At 38.0% G+C, this 18,426-nt stretch overlaps 1 protein-coding gene across 2 annotated transcripts in view; it reads left to right on the top strand.

Annotated features, from left to right (window-relative positions):
• The window catches only part of LOC136247139 (uncharacterized), a 142,643-nt gene that overhangs the window by 8,825 nt on the left and 115,392 nt on the right, over positions 1-18,426 (top strand). For both annotated transcript variants that reach the window (XM_066038765.1, XM_066038766.1), the window contains exon 2: positions 15,965-16,251. In XM_066038765.1, coding sequence (XP_065894837.1) covers positions 15,978-16,251 — 274 coding nt within the window. In that variant the 5' untranslated portion in view covers positions 15,965-15,977. The remainder of the gene's footprint in view (positions 1-15,964; positions 16,252-18,426) is intronic.

Genomic DNA, 18,426 nt, shown 5'->3' on the forward strand with positions numbered 1-18,426 from the left:
GGTTAGCCACAAGGTCACATTCTTTGACTTTGAACCTAGTGCTATTAACTATCAATGCATTTAGGCCACGCACTCCTTTTTTGTGGCTGCACCAATGTTATGGAACTCTACACCATTGGCAGTTTTGTCTCAGCTGACTGCAGGAAGTTTTACGTATAGGCTTAAGCATTTAGTTTGTAATTGTGTGGTCTTTTGTGTGATTGTTAAATATAGCTAGTTAGCGTAAGTAGTTTATTTTTGTTTTGTATTTGTTTGTATCTAATAATAATTATATAATTCTACCTAATACTGTAATTCCTTTTTTCTTGGGCACACCAGCTGTGCTGATTGCCCAGTAACAGGGACGTACCTCAGGGGTTTCAGGAAACCCCCTTGCATTTTACACTGCTTGAAGTATCTTAGTTTACTACAGTGGCATATCCCCAGTACATGGAACAGTTAATTGTTTGTTATTTTAGTAGTTTTTCAGTAAACCCGCATTCACTGATGTTTTACTGAGAGTTTAAAACTTAGTAAAATAATTATGTTCTATATACTTAAGTTTACTGACACTTTACTATCAGTATATCTACAGTAAGGCATCTTAACAAATTAGTAAACTAAGAACCTTCAAGCAGTGTTACACAGTACTTGAAACATAAAGAAATTGAAACTTCAGGTTTCCGGAATGTGGAATCTATCATGGAACAGGACTTTTACTTAGTTAAATAATAGTTTCTATCATGATGGCAACACCTGCGGCATTGTTCTGAATTATGATTTTGGTGAAAAGATTGATATACTCTAATAAAGCAGTCAGATAATATAAACTACTCTAATGTAATAGTCACTTAGCTGTAGCGGAAACCCTTTTCAAAATTACTGTGTACACCCCTGCAGTAATCATAAACAGATAAACTGTATGTATGTATGTATGTTCTGTGTTGGGGACCACCTTGTACAGGCTATCTAGCCTTTTGTGTCAGCTACCCTTCTTCAGAGAAATAGAGCAGGCTTCTTTTACCCCCACTACTGTGGAATGGGAAAAGAAGCCATAGTTTTCTATACACATTTGGCTGACCTACTGTCTCGTCGAGATTCAACTGCATACAGCCATACTCTGGCCTGCACACTGTCCTTTTCTCATGTTGCCCTCAACAACAGTGTGTATCCGTGGTAGCAAGTCCATCTTGCTACGATCTGCTAACATCTCTCCAGAGATGGGCCAATGTGATGAAAACAGGGACTACTGAGTCCAACATTCTGTCTCTTAGTTGTCCAGCACATGCCAACTAGTGCTGGGGATGGTGGCAAGGGCAGTCCATCTAGCCTGGATATAATAATAAAAAACAACAATACTTTATGTAACACTTTACATTCCATTCAGCCCAATTCAGGTTAGTTAATTAACTTGCCTCAAGCAGGCAACTCCGAAAGTAACACATCTAACATCTTGTTGACGAAGTAAGAGCCAGAGAGAAAGTGGTTGTGGAAGCAACTCAGTATGGCCGAGTGAGGTGGACCTCAGAGTCCAACGGGTCGACTGTTGGACCATGGATCCAGTCTGTGGTACACATTGCTGTGATGTAGTTGGTTCTGTGCTGTAGCCCCAGTGAATGTTAAAAACGCTTGTTCCAAAGCTTGTGTGATCCGGTAAGACCCACTTTAAAAGCTGCATGTGTGAGGATTTATTCTACACATGTGCAAAATTCCTTTATCGATTACTAACAACCGTTACCAAACGATAATAGCTATCATGTTTTCGTGATTGCTTATTGAAATACTAAATGCCTAATAAATCATGTTTATGAAGTATGTTAATAATTTACAAATTAGCTATGTGTATGGTTTATAAAGTATACAATGTGTATGATTTATAAACTATATGCCTATACTTTATAAAGTAGTGTATTGATTTATAAAGTATGGTTATAGTTTATAAATAAGGTGTTTTTGTACTATTTTGGCACAAATGGCACCCCATATGTAACAACATTTTTATTAGAATACCACAAATGTAGTGTAAATAATTTTTGTGGATTTCAATGTCGCAATTCGAATCATTGTGTGTAGTATAAACAATTGAACAATTATCAACCAAGTTTCATACTTGAAATCTTAATATCAAGTATATATTCTCCTATCATTGATCATTTTCATGTGTTATTGCTGTAGAATAACTTTTAATCTGCAAGCGATAATGAAGTGTGTATTATCAACCACTTATGATTATTATTGACAATTTGTATGAATACTTTGATTAACAACTGGCCATACTTTTTGATGCATCATAAAGTACAATAGTATGTGTGCATATAGGGATTATGGTGGTTTAGGCTTTTCTCCCAAGCATATTACCCAAAAACAGCTTCACAAATTTCAATAACAGCTTGGGGGTATTAGTTAGGCATAGCCAAGCCCATAAATCTATTCAGAGCAACCCTACATAAATCTTTGAACAAATTTGTATGAAATTTAAAAGCTTTCTATTTAATAGATTTTAATACTGGCTGACTGACTAACTAATTGATGCTTCCAACCAAGCATAACTTCAAAATGGAGAAATTTGTTTGATTTACTAACTATTTAACAATGCTTCATCCTGAGATATATCTTTAATTTTTACCAATCGCAGTACTTACAATACATGCATCATGTAGTTCCTTTGTCCTTCTTTGTTTCCCAGTTGTTTTAAAGGTATTAATTCATGATAGCATGATTCGACTTACCTGTGGCTAGTAGCTATCATGCATATCACTTGTAATTTCCTAACAAACTGGATTGATTGCAGAGGCGCTTCTTGCACTGTTGTTTATTTGGAATGCTGTGTAATGGCCAGAACATAGCTGAAAGCAAAGCTTAATGGCCACTTCACCATATTGTAGGGGCACATGTACAGATGTAAAATCAATTGTAGGCATGCCTGGCACCATTCTTTCTTTTGATGCCGTATGCACTGGTTCAGTAGCTATAATTATGTTTTAAAAAGAAGTAGAATTAAAATTCCTAATTTTTCTTTCTACTTGTTAATTATGCTATATACAGTCATGAGCAATCTGATCTATTTATCAGTACATTTTCAAAACAGCCCTTTCATTGCATTTGGAAAATGGTGGAGAATGGCAATAAGATTGCTAAAAGGTCTGATCAAATTTATATATGGAAAGTGGTGAATAATTACCATACAGTGCATAGGCGGTGGAAAGGGGGGGGGGGGGGGGGGGGGGGGGCTAGGGGGCTAAAGCCCCCCCTCAGAATGATATCACACCGAAATTATCTTTCTTGGAGTGGGGCTGAAAACCGTGATAAAGATCGAGATACTCTAATAGAGCAGTCACTCTAATAAAGTAGTCAGTGTGTAGCGAGCTATAAAAGAATTTTTATGTAGTTTATCAACTAGAAATGGTAGCTGGTGAGGTGAAAAGCTCTTGTCAGTTGGTTGCGACCTTTTTTTTTTTTTTTTGGTCTCACCTTACCAAACTATAGAATAAGTCTGGGTCAGCCCAGCCCCCCCTCATATCAACTACTTCCTCCGCCGCTGATACAGTGCATATTGTTGCCACAGATGGATGATATTCTTGGGCCTTTTTACAGTTTACAGTTTGGATAAGGAAATCTAATCAAACCGAAAAATAGCTGTTAGTTCATACATGCAGTTTATGAATTGTATTTATTAATTACTAGTACATTAAAAATTATAAATTTAAAAATAATGTAGGGATCCAAGTGATCAAATGTAGTGAAGCTAGAGATGAATGATGGTAGCTATTACAGTATAGCTTGGTGGGAACTCTCTACTTAGGCATTGAGCACAAAATAATTGTCATACCATGCCAAATTAGGGATTTCCCACCTAAGTATGGTGTAATAGCTACCATTATTCTTCTCTTGTTTCATCATTTGGATACCTACCTCATTTTTAAATTTATAATATCTAAACTACTGTTGAAGTATACAGCTAGCTATAAACATGTGACTGTTCTATTAGGGTGACTGCTATATTAGAGTATCTCAAGTCAGCCTACAAAGGTGTGTGGTCACTATTTTGGCTTGCCCTAAAAGTGATGTGGTATTTGTGGTCTGGATCGATTATTAGAACATCTCGAGTCAGCCTATCAACTTGAAGGTGTGTGGTCACTATTCTGTTATAAATATAGCTAGCTTAAATGGGGTATGGTCATCGTGATCTTGATTGATAGATCATTAATGGACAAAGAATAAAGAATGGGTGTAATCTTGTGACCTATCATGATGATACAGGTATCCAGTACCTCTGTGTATCCAGTACCTCTGTACAGTAGCATAGTCTAAGTGCATTAAATAATTTTGTGGCAGCTGTTCAAAGAAAGTGTTGGTACAGAAAATTAATGCCTCAATATGGTTTCATTGCATGAAGAATATGGAAGAACAGTTAAATTGAAGATAAAAAGTGCAGAGGAAACACACTCATCAGAACCCCAAAAGATACATCCCACTGGAGAGTTTGTTATTGTTGCTTTAAATTGTGGCTGTACACTGCTTCGTTTGGCCTCTAGCCTTGTGACTGTTGTCTTGCTCCTTAGTTGTGTGGAGCTCCTTTCACTGCTTTGCTCTAAAAGGTGGAGGTGTCTACCCAATTGCAGTGGGTGAGGTAGTTAGGCACTTGGCAAGTCGATTGTGCTATCTTGCCGTTTGTCCTTCTCTTCATAAGTGTTTTTCTCCCTAACAGTCAAGTGAGAATTTTTTAGTCAAGGCTATCAGACAATACAGAAATTGAGTACGGTTCACCTAAAGTGACACACGCCACAAAAACTCCACACCTAAAAACCATCATGGAAATATCATACATGGTGAAAACAGCCTTATGGAATAGTCTTACTCCATTCAGCATTAATAAAATTAATTTGTAATTTGTAAATAAGAAAACACTTACAAGTATCCGGATGTCCAATTTAAAAAAAGGATCACTATAACCACCATTTTATGCCTCAACACCAAACTCACCTGTAGGATGTACCTTTTGTTTTCTGATGAATGTCTGCTTTCTGCGCTTTGCCATTCCTTTTATATTCCATTAAATATTCACCTTCTTCATGTGAACCATACTAAGGTGTCAACATTCTGTATCAACACTTTCCTTAAAGGAGCATATTTAGATGCCACAAAACTATTTGAAGCACTTAACGGACTGTAGCAGCTAAGCTGCACTTTTGAAGATGATTACCATGCCTCTTTAAAAGATCAGAATGTGCTACAACAGCGATCTAACTATGTAGGAAACAAGGAATTGTGCCACACCCACTAGCTTGATTTGCATATAGCTGAGTGGCGAGATCAAGATACTCTAATACAGCAGTCACAGCCACACTTATAGCTATACTCTACCAAAAACTTGACAACCTAGTGCAATTAAAGGATTTTCCCACATTGCTGCAGGAATTCCTGGAGGTTTAGAGACTGCCATTCATGTTATATACTTGTTACTACATCAACCATCATGCTTCTGTCTCTTCCTTGGCTCTATTGAAGATAGATATGAACAATAATGTAGTCGTTCTGCTTTTTTCCGATGCATTGCTGATGATTTCCAGAGACTTCAGCTTGGGTACAATGGAGCTACTCTCAACCTGCTGAGTTCTGCTTTGGCTCTAGATGCATTATTGCCTCCTCTGGTGTATAACAAGGTGATCCTTTGGGCACCTTTGTTTTTTGCTACAATTCATTGATTAAGTGTAGGTTATTGCACAAATCTAGGTATCTTCACTATTTTAGAGACCTGAGGAATGGCACAATAATCGTCAAGGGCGAAGGTCTTTAAAATAGCGAAGATACCATGGATTTGGGCAATAACCAATTTAGACTATGGCCTGTGCGGCTCTGGTCACTGCCAATAATGGCGGCTTCCTGATCGAATTAGTATTAAAAGAACTCACTGGTAAGCTTCCAAGATGAATACCATCATCTCTATTATTGTGACAGGAATCCAGCAAAACATGTGATGCACGTGACAAAAAATTTGTCACAGGTATCTAACCAGTTTAGATACCTACCCACAGGTATCTATTGGATCTTGAAAACCTTATTAATGACCAAACTTCAAAGCATACTATGCATACCATAGTCTAAATTTTTGTCTATCTCCATGATTTAGTGGAAGTTTCATCTCTGGAATTTGGATGATAGGGCTTTTGTCAGTTCAAAATCTTCCTTGTTGCAGCTTTTGCATTCTCTCTGATCTCATGGTCCATAGTTTGGCCTTCATTTATGTAAATCTGTCCAAGTGTGAATTATACTGGCCATTTGGGGACCCTTCACTGAATTTCCCACCAGTATTAAATGTAGGGTTTGGACTCTTGGGATTTCCTACTTGGGAACAACTATTTTTTTGGTCATTTTCTGTCCTCTTGTTTAGCCAAAGTTGTAGCTGCTCAGAGAGTATTGCTATTTTGGAAGACCCCCAAGTTGAACTTTATTTTTTACATAGTTGTTTAGGAAGCTATAAAATCATTCATTTTCTACACACGGTACCATTCTGTTTATTGTATTCTTTATCTCAAACTTTGCTCAAGCCACATTTTACAATGTACTATTCCTGGTGATTCATGGTGTCAAGCTACTTTACCATTTCACTTGGAGAGCCAGGGCTTGCAGTCATCTTGCCATTCTGCTGCCACAGGTTTTTAGGGTTCATGTAACAGTGTTCGTTTACTGGCTTCTCATCTACTATCACAAGATTTCCATGATGTAACCTTTCAGATGAAGGCAAAGCTGTTGCTGACTTTGATAAGTATTTATCTGCTACTCAATATGACTTTAAAAAGGCTATACTAGACCAACAGTAACATGACGAGCTTCTTACTTCTTCCAACATCCGAGTTTGAACTCATCTTTCAGCTCCCTTTCACTCATCTGGTGCTAGTAGTGGATGACCGAAGGCTATCCCCAAGTTTCTCTTGCTCCGGCCTTTCCTGGACCTGAGTCTATTGTTGGCCTTTGTTTGTGGCTTGGAATTCTTCTTCTTCCACTATCACCACTATGTGTGTGCCTTACTTTTATTTACCAATTTGGTAATCATCTTTTAGAGTGATCTCATGATCCCATGAGAATTTGTTGCCATGACACTTTAGTTGTCATACTCTGTCCCAAAGTCATCCAGGAGTTTTAAAGGAACAACATCTTTCTCTTGTGGACCATTTCCATTCAGGTGAATGGTACCACCCTGATTTTCAGTATGGCTGATCTGCTTACTTATATTTATCAGTTTGCAGCATTACCCAGCCCTATCACATTTCTTATTCTTCTTTCTAGTGCTGGGGTTGCTGCTGCAGTTGGGAAGTTAGCTAAAGATCAGAAACATCTAGATACTGCAGAGGAGACAGGATGTGATTTTATTCCTCTTGTAGTATAAACCTTTCATGTTTGGTTACCCTTCGCTATTCAAAATTGCCGACTGTATAACTGCCAGAAGTGGTGCTTCAACTAAACAAGCCTGGAAAAAATTGCTGCAACAACATTCAGTTTTGTTATGGACAAATAATGCATATATGATACTAAGATACTGGGCTTTGCAGTGCGAAGACGCTGATTTCCCTTTCTCCAAGCCCCTCTCGTAATTGTACTTGCAATTAAGTTATATTAGGGTACCTAATTTTTTTTAGTTGTAATTATGTATTAAGGTAAATATTTTTAGTTATAAAAAAATTGGTAGCTGGCATTGGTTGTTGAATGGTTAGCACAATGGACTAGAGCATCAGTAGTGGCCAAGACTCGGGGATCTGCTTTAAGGAAATTTTTTTCTTTTTAAAAACGTTTTTTTCAAAGTTTTTGCTGGTCAGTGTCAATAGCTTTAGATGGCACCTATTGACACAGATGATCAGTATCAATAGCCTCAACAACAACAACAACAACAACAACAACAACAAAAATTGCTTAAACTCGAATTTTAGGCTCACAGCCTACCTGCCTGACCTCAGACTGTGAAGCAGCAAAACCTTGAAAAGAATCACACATAATGGAGTTTAAACCAACTTGTAAAGGATCATCTGAAGTCAAAGGAGATTCAGCAAAAGCACGGAGAGTTGAAGCACATGGGATGGATAGCTGAGATCTGGGGATGTCAGAAACAGTACTAGCATGTACAAGTGCAATACAACAATGTTTCCTGTACTCAAAAGCTGTCTACATCCAGAATTGTGATAATGGTAATGAGATACCCAATGACAAGGGTAAATTAAATGACTGCAAGAGGTAAAAAATGCAGCAGGTGGAAAAGTGGAACTTGATATGCTGTATGAACAGAATTACTATGTTTCCAGAGGCGTGAACAAGAGGAGAATTGTTTATTACACAGAGGACAATCATATAAAGCTGAATCAGAAGAAGCACAGTTGGGGCTGGATGCAAGAGAAGATGACAATAAATCAGAACCATCAGGTTCAGGGGCTGTAAATGTTGAAGCGATATTAATCGAGCTATTGATTGTGGAAGGCAAGGACTTGTAGACTGGAGATGAAGTACTAACAGTTGTGGACGTATTGAATAGAGGAAGTGATTTATTAACTGAGGACTTACTGTCTGGTGTTGAGGACTTGCTGACTAGAGGGAGTCAATTATTTACTAAAGACTTGCTGTCTGGGGATGGTGATGAATTAATTGAGGATTTTTAACTGGAGATGGTGAATCAGTAGTTGAGGACTTGCTGACTGGAGATGGTGCAACAATAATTGGGGACTTATTGATTGAAGGTGGGGAAGTATTAACCAAGGACTTGCAAGCTGGAGGAGAACTATCTGAAAAAGGACTTGCAGACTGGAGGTGGACTATTAACAAAAGACTTGCTGACTGTAGATGATGAACAATGAAAAAATGACTTGCTGGCTGGCACTGTGGAAGTGTTAAATGAAAATTTGCTGACAAAAACAGCCAACTTAGTGAAAGGTAAAGTAACGACAAGGTCCAAAACTTGTTGGCTGAAGTGGCATCTAAACTATCCACCAACCCAGATGCTTGGCCAAGTATAGCTAGAGTAACACCAGGCAGTGGTAAAGAAGAGGAATCATTGGCTGATACATCATTAATACTCCCATATACTGTTTTGACTGTTGAAGAACCACAAGGCACTGCAAACGTAACACTTTTCACCTTCAGAAGTGGTAGATGACTCCAAAAATTCTCCTAACAGCTTTCCACTAAAATGAATAGATTTATTCCAATTGTTGGCAGTCTTTCTTCCAGCATGATGCTTGAATTCAAGGAGTCAATATTACTGAACCAAGATACACACAGTAGCTGGAGCCATTGTACAAATATTTCATACACAAACTAGCTGATAAAGAACTGCAAACTATGTCCACTACAGTGTTCCAGGCAAACAGGACAACATCACACAACTAGAACTCATGTCAAAATTCATTTCTTTTCTACTTTATAAACGTGAATTGAATGGGATGCTATATTTAAGAAGACCAGTGAAGAAGAAACCAAGGCTGAACCCAATCCTAATCCCAATGCTAACACTAAAGCATGCCTGTTACAGGGGCAGATCCAGACTTATGAAATGGGGGATCAAAATGAACTTTGGTACTACATTGTCTGATTTGGTAAAGTGAATAGCTTCTCACCTCACCAACTATGCATTTATCGCTGAAAAGTACATAAAAATCCTTACATAGCTTACAAAACACTGCTCTAATACTGTCACTGCTTTATTAGAGTGATAGCTCTATTACAGTATCTTGATCTTTGTATACTAAAACTTTTGAAGGGGAGTTAAGAGCTCCCCTTTACAATCCTGCATCCACCCTTGTATTAAGCATAATGATGCCTTTCACTGTCTCTATTAATATAGTTTAAAAAATACCTTTAAACGTAGTTAATGGGGGGAACGAAACACCAGACCTCTGCCCTGGCAGGAGTTAGGTAGCATTAAAAAGAGAATAGGGCATCAATTAGAGTAAACACGCATGCGTAGTCAGTACCACGCGACCAGTGAACAGCTGCGTGAGAGTGTTACCCATGCACCCCCTTCCCTCCACTTCTCTGGCGTGGCCTCACTGCACAACTTATGGTACATTGCTTTGGTGTACAACAACCGTGTCTACCAAAACATAGCAAGTCTCAGTGGTACACCGCATTTTCAGTAGTGTATTTAACGGGTACACACCCGGAGCACATCTCCCAATAAAAGACCTGTAGTCTTACCTGACATTTGTATACCGACCAATCAAATTCTATACAGCCATGATATATCATATATGGACCTGCTATACTGGCCCGACTTGGTGTATGCGCGGTTCACACATACCAGCTGGAAACATAACCCATTGTAATTGTTTGTCAATTTACTTTATTTTTTTAACCAATACAGATAGACATATGGCTGTATCAGCCCACATCAAGTACGACTGACCTCAGTGGCACTACCACCATTCAACTGTGGTGATATCACCGCCATCCGGTTCGCGAGCGCCTGCTGGCATCTTCACAAAGCAAGTGCCAGTACCTCGCCCCGAGGGGGACATACCAGCACACTGCTACTCCGTCTAGCATTTGCTGTCCCCTTTACATGGGTGCACCAACACACTGCCACTTTGACGGCAACTGTTGACCCCATCTCGGCCAGATGGTTGCAACTACATTCTGGAGCTCTGTTGTCAAATGTAGACGTGCAACTCATCCTGCGCCAATTCAAACAGAGCACCAGCACCACCAGCTCTGGCTGCAACGCAGCACCTCCATTCCTGATAGAAGGAATGTGATAGTATTGGGGTCTCCCCTAGGATGACTGCCAGAGATATAATAGGCTACGTAGAGGCTTGAGTATGGGGAATTCGGAGGAAAACGGAAATGACTCCTGACGCCGAATTCCCATCTTACCCAAGTACCTGTTGCCTTATAACCAAGAAAAGGGCCCATTCATGTTTGGCCGTAAAAAATAGAGTTGGAACTTTTATCCTACAAGGCAGCCGAGACCCCGTACATTTACCAAACTACCACCACAATCAATAGCTTGTGGGAGGTGAAGAATGCTTGGGATGGTGACAGCAGCCACTGCTGACTCCCCTGCTTCACATAATAGGTAAGTGTACAACATTAAAGGTAAGTTTTGGGTGAGTTTGAGGTAAGAGCTAGTGTTGGCCTGGGTTCACCAGAACTTACACTTGCTCTCTCCAACCCTAACTCGCCTCAGACTCACCAAAACCTTACCTTCATACAACTAGTATGCTTGATGCTTGAGTAGTGTCAATATCTTTCAGTGGCACTTATTGACACCGACGATCAGTGTCAATAGTCATTGCATTTTTGGTCTAACGGAAGCGCAATTTATTTCAAACCACAAAAGATTTGCAGTAAAATGGTTAATCTATGTACAAACTGATTTTCAAGCTATTCCTTCAAGTGGTTTACCCTGTTGCTGTAAGAAAAACCGCTTTCAAAAATCTATCATAAGGCCATGAAAAGTTAATTATATGTTTCTGGTTCCCTTCCTAGTCATTTCTTTGCAGAAGGAATTGCACAATCACCACACAATTAGTTATAATATTTTATATCTGTTGAAAGGTTCGTGTATTATAAACACTAATTTTCTTATAAGATGCAGTAACTTTTTATTATTATTATTATTATTATTATTAGCATTTTACAGTGACCAGCACTGAAGGTCTGACAGCAACATGTGCTGCAGCCTTAGGATTACCTAACCTAATTCAGGACTCAGACTTAATGACTTGACCTACTGACTGATAAGGTGTAACAGAAAAGGGGCCAATGTAAGGAAAAAAATCCCTCCAACCCCAGGACTTTATATGTTAAACCTATAATTCCATGTACTGCTATGTCAAATGTAGTATACAACATCAAAAAGTTGCAAAAAAAAAAAAAAAAAAAAGGCTGGTAACCTGGTCAGTTTTGGGGAGGGAATTGGTAGACAAGAAACATAGAATTAACTTTGCACAGCCTAACTCGTTATTTCTTTATCTGATTTGTATGAAACTGAATGTGCTACATTATGTTCTTACTGTCCTCTTTAAAGCACACACGCGTTATAATGATTTTTTAAAGTGGAACAAAAAGAAATACACAGAAACTAAGATAAAACTTGAAAACGATATCTCAGTGATGGAACGGAGCATTCAGCTCAAGTTTGAAAATGGAGGTGCCCCACCCTGAGGATGTTTGCACAGCAGAAATGGATAGTCACTATCAAGCTATGGATGCATGAAAATGGTGTTTTCTTGGTTCCTGTAAAATACACACTTGTTTGTTGTGCGCCTCCACTGACTGTACATGGCCACATGAGGCAGTGTCTTGATAATGTCAGGGGAGGCTTTCCTGAAATTTAGCTAGCAATGTAAATTGCAATTGTTTAGAAATTGGTCAGCATAAGTGTATAAACTTTCAGTGATTTATTTCTTGCGAAGGAAACGCTCCTACACACAGCAGGCATTAGTATTAACCTGATGCACATTTACGAGTGTGTATATGAATATCATAGGAACAATTTGTTCTTGGCTATCTTCAATCTGTTCATACAAAACCATCCCACCACTGGCACTAGCAACAGTAGTACTAGTTTGTTGGGTATTCACCATAGTCTGAGGTGGACTAGAATCAGGAAATGTGGGCATATACACTCTCCAGAGACAGGTTTTCTCTATGAGCAAGCCACAACTACCACAACTATGTAGTGTAATAAATTAGTACCCACATAATTCAGCCTCTCATACCCAACAGTATTCCTTAACCCATAATAACACCTTCTGCAGGTAGAAAACAAAAGTAACAAGGTAGTGTAGCTACAAGCTATTCAGTTGTAACCATTTATCAATGTTAATTGTTAGACTAAGACTAAATGTGACCGGATTTCATATAACCAGGCTTCCACACACACAAAATCAAACTTACATTTTTACCAGAAATGGATTCCTTGTCTAATACACTATCATATTCCACACTGTGTTTCCTTCAGGACTGGCAAGTCTGGTTTCTGTAGCAGCTTTCTTCTGACCCTGTCAAAGCCACGAGTGGGAGATTGGTGTCATTAAATGGCCATGGCTTTGTGATAATGGTGTGTAGTGAGCTGGGACTTCACAGAGAGCTCGCCAATAATGTTCTCAGTCAATTTAGAGTGATTTATAGGGATTAAGCCCACCCACCACCCCAACCCTCCCACCCTATTACTACCCCCACCCTCCCACCCTATTACTACCACCCTATTACTACCACCTGTGATATTATAATGCGCTCAAAGAAAGTTGCCCAAAACATGGCAAATTTTGGGTATCAGAAATTTATACACCCACTCAGAGATGGCTAGTAAATAGATGAATAATTGGTGCAAATTTTGTTTGCACAACTGTAGGCACTGGGAAGTTATTACACAATAATTACTTAAAATCGCCATATCTCCTAACGAAGCTTTGTGCGTCGAAGCCTGGTTTTGTCAAATTCAGTCACAAACAGAAAGAAAGTAGGTGCTGTTATAAAAGTATATAAAACCTGTAGTAGCTAGATGTTATAATACTGACAGTGTCGGGGGTAATGCATTGCATAATAATTATTACTTTTGTGGTAACAAAGTAATATGAAATATGCTATAAAAACACGTAATATAACTCAAGTTACTTTACTTGCAAATGTAACGCATTACCTAAGTAATGAAATTACTGTAACAAGTCTAATATTATGTAATATTATTAAGTAACGAAGTCACTACTCTCGTTAGTAATCCACTAAGTAATGCTTAACCATTACGAAGTAACGAAGCCTACCGAATGAAGTTTATTCACCAGCTTCTTGCTTATAATCATGATTTGCACATTGCCCAACAACGCCATCATGTCACGTGATAAAGTGGTAGTTTCACATGTGACAGCTAGTAATATAATATGTAATATTATTATAGTTTCTTTATTATATGGGTAATATGTAACTGTAACTAAATAGTTCAGTTGTAATATGTAACGAGTTACATTAAAAAGTAACTGTTCCAACACTGCATACTGATAATTGTTTTCCCTGTACTTTGAAACATGATTCAGGGAGCTTTATCTTTGTTTCTTTCAGCTTATAGCTAAAGCCTCATTTCATTGGTAGCCCTACACTGTTTTCCAAAGCGGTTTGCTTAAGCACACATGTGTTGGCTTGGGCCCATGCATTAACAGCATAGGTTTGCTTTAGTCCATTGTTTAATTGGACACTGAATTGCATTAATTAAGTAGCAGTAGGCTCCCCTAGCATACAGTTTGTTTGCTTATGAAACAGCTGAAAATTGTGGACCACCACTAAAGTTTTGTTGTGTGATACAAAACAAAACTTTATTGTACTACTCATGCCATCTTGAGTAAGAGTTAAAGTAATTCTTATCATCTATATCCTCAGCAGTCAAGAGCAGAGGTCTGCAATCTTTGGTCCCAAACAAACTGCTTTGGGAATGCTAATGTCAGGTTTGAATATAGGGCCTGGCCAGAAAAGCTTCAATATCAACTTCCTATCGAATCCTTATGAAAAGTTATATGTCACTAATTCAGTTTCGTACATTCCCTGTCTCTTATTTCATCAACAATATCAATAATTCTTGATCCTTGTTTAAAGTAATGGTTCAACAAAATTATTGTGACCCAGTCTGACAAAAGCAGTCTTATAATCTTTCCAGATTTCAACTGTGACAACTCATAACTTCTCAACCCTTTAACAAATCCACTTGAAACTTGGCCACTATTGTGCTATGCAGTGCTTATAAACTGACAAAATTTCAAAGTGCTCAGGGGCGTAGCCAGGATTTTTTGAAGGGGGGTTCCAGCATCAGCATTGAGTTACCAGAAGCTGGGGGCACAGCCCCCAGCCGCTGAGAGACTGTCAATATTTTAATAAATCAAAACTCAGCAAATTGCTATATTTTATGCAAAAGTACATTAATTATGATGCATATAAGTGCCCCTGGGATGAAGGTAGTACTAGATAAAGCTACCTAGTGGAAACAGACAGCTTAACACAGAGACACATATAGTAATCTGTAAGTGATAGTTATATCTCACTGTGGTATAGGAGCCATGAATCCACTGATACAAATGGAATGACTTACAATCAAAACAATATAACTATACAAATATGCATAGTATAAATTCATTTTGCATAACACAAGTGATAAATTACTGGAGCTCTATATGTTTAAACACACCAAAGCTATAGCAGTGTTAAGGTCATGCTAAGTTTTACATTTAATGTTATATGGACATGGGATAAATTTACATGCATGTTCTATTAGAGTATACCTGACTGTTCTATTAGAGTATATACCTGACTGCTCTATTAAAGTATATTGATCTCTTTTAACAAGTTTTGAACAAGGCTCATGTTACCTCTGTGAATCCTTCCCTGAGAGATGAATGCAAGCTTTATCAATTGTTGTGCTGCGCCAATACACTATATTACTTACTCATTTTGTCCTGCAACACTAAATGGTGTGTTAAGATCCTGCTTGCAGAAGTCTAAATTTTACAGGGGGGGGGGGGGGGGTTCCTGAACCCCCCAAACCCCCCCCCCCCCCCTCCCTACGTCCCTGGTGCTACCACCTTAACATCTTTTATTTTGTCAATTGGAAAGACTACAAGACTAGTTTTGTCTGGTCACAAATGAGGTACATGTTTATACTACTAAAGGTGCACACTGCCATAAATCCTTGCATGAATCTAGCATGTAAGCTACTTGTGATGGTTGGGCAAGGAACTGTGATGGTTAGGCAAATGTCCACCTATTCTCACCCTTAGCTGCACTTATGAAATCGTATGTTTATTATGTAACTACTAAATTTATGGAAACCAAGGAACAAATGAAAGTTGGCTAATAAATTTAGAGACTAATAATTGAGTTTGATTCTTATGAATGCTAATATAGATTGTAAATATCTGCTTGTTCACATACATTCAGTTGTTTAACATGCAAATTTTGATATCATATAACTATTGCTTAATGATGTAAGTGATAAAATGACAATTTTTGACTACAGTAACCAAGGAAAAATGTTTAAAAAAGCAGCTTTTACAAAGTATCGCCAGAGGCTAGAGAACACACTAACACCAATATGGAATCGTTTTCAACCGAATCTCCTAAGTAACCTTCCACAGCTACCATGGTCACAGATTGATGGAGCAGCACACTTCCTTGAACATCATATCAAGCCTAAAATTGATGAATATCTTCATGGGCTTCTTAATGCAATGAAGTCGTATGATGGTGAATCAAATGGTCCTGTTTCCAAATTAGCTGATGAAATCAACCAAGAATTGGAATCAGGTATGTGTTTTATAATGAAAATAAGTGCATTGAAATTATTATAAATACATAATACACAAGGGTTAAAGTTACAGTACTGCTGAGAGGTAACATTACACTTGCAAGCAGTTGACACTCATGTAGCCAATTTTTGACCCACGATTTCTTTGGCATGTGTGTGCTAACTAACCCACCATGTGTAGCCATGACACGTGAGCTCCCTCAGGTGGCTGCTTCAATAACCATGTGCCTTCGCACATGATGTATTCCAGTTGTGCGTTGTGTCAAGCCATGGCCTGAATTTGAGCACTTGCAGTGGATTGTAATGTTACTTCTGGGGGTACTGTATTATGGACCATTAAATTTAAAATTTTGTGCAACAAATATCTTACAAGTTTTATTGCACAGAAGAGAACTTATTGTAATAATGCTTAAACTAAAAGTTTCTCATAGTCATTTTTCCTTATTTTTCATAACAGTAGGTATGTGTTTAACAGTAGCTACATGTATTAACAACTAGCTATTGTTATGAAAAATTAGGAAATTTAAATTTGACTAGTCACGAGTGATCATCATCGTACAGTACGGTAGTAGGGATCATGTAGAACTGGGCTTTTCCAGCCCAAAATATTGCCCTAAAACCAGCATCAATTTCCTTTCATGATAACTTGGCGGTATTGGTTAAGTACAGCCAAGCCCAAAAATGTTTTCAGATTAACCCTAAACCCTTCCAAAAAGTTTCTATGAAATTTAAAAAATTTCTATGTAACAGAATTTTATTCTGACTAACTGATTCCTTCAGCCAAACATAAGTCGACAATGTATATAGCCATGGGCTTGATTTCTTCACTGTTCAATGTCGCTTCTTCCTGAGATGTACCTTTCACCAATCACAGTATGTACAATGCACTCATCATGGACTTTCCTTTGTACCCAGTTCTTTTCGCTAACAATGCAAGGTGTTCATTTATTCGTGATAGTGCATTTGTGCTAATAATTTATTTAGTATGTGCTGCTGGACTTTCTGTGCTGGCCAGTACATATGTTTCTCGTGTGTTTGAGGTTAATTGATTGTTCCAGAGGATGGATGGAGGATAAGAACTCACTTAAGGATCCACTTAATAGCAACCACAAGTGATCCTTGCAGTTGCTATCCATTTTTGTTCTCATATGTGACACTTCCTTTTGATTTCGTTATTCCTGTTAACCTATATACAGGGCCATTACATTTGTGACCGTCTCAGCAAAAACCCGACTTGTTCGCACAAGCATGCGTATTGAGAAAATCGAAATAATAAAATAATTCGTAAAATTACGTATGCTACAAAAAAAAAACTACACAAGTTTTTATTGGGCCAGTACTTGAAGAAGGAAGACTCAAATCGATTAAAACTATACACCATCTTATTCGCCTGCTCATGGAGAGTTCGAAACTCTTTTTCGTTTCTCTAGCTCCAACGGTATGCATGTCACGTGCGTTTGTATACGATACGGTAAACGTAAACAAGATTGTCATCATTTCTTCTAACAAACTGCCTTCATATCCATATGCGTAAGTATCTACAGAGCTAATACTATACCTTGGCTGATGTGCTGATCCATGGTGAACATTGTAAGCACGTTGTAGACTAATTCAAACGGAAGTTATGGCTGCGAATGTAAGCACCTGTAGTTTATTTTCAGTATAGTCGCTGTACAAATCGATTACTTAGCTCTTCCTACTATCTATCGCTATAATTTCAAAACTACACATCACAGAAGGCTCAAACTTTGGTGATCCATTCCTTGGACACTGCTGATATTACTGAGTGAATAATATATATATATTTTTAATTGTGCGTACAAGTCGGGTTTTTTGCTGAGATGGTCACATTTGTGACCAGATCTTAGAAAACTTACCTTTTGGGCACAAGCAATCTTTTTGGAAATTCAAATGAAAATTTTAACATGGATGATTATATCAGACCATGTATTAATTTCACATGTATAGGACACCAACTAACTAACAAATTGAGTGATTTGTTCAGGTGCTGGAATGGCTAGAACTAAATCTTATACAAAGATATAATTGCAGAAAAGTAGCAAAAATACTCAGAAATCTCTTTTAAAGTATTTTAGATGGTAGGAATAAAATTATTAGTATACAAAGTGATTTGTCACCATTTAATCACTCACAGAAGTCAATATATTACCGTA

This window comes from Dysidea avara, chromosome 2, assembly GCF_963678975.1.
Source record: "Dysidea avara chromosome 2, odDysAvar1.4, whole genome shotgun sequence".
NCBI classification, from domain to species: domain Eukaryota; kingdom Metazoa; phylum Porifera; class Demospongiae; order Dictyoceratida; family Dysideidae; genus Dysidea; species Dysidea avara.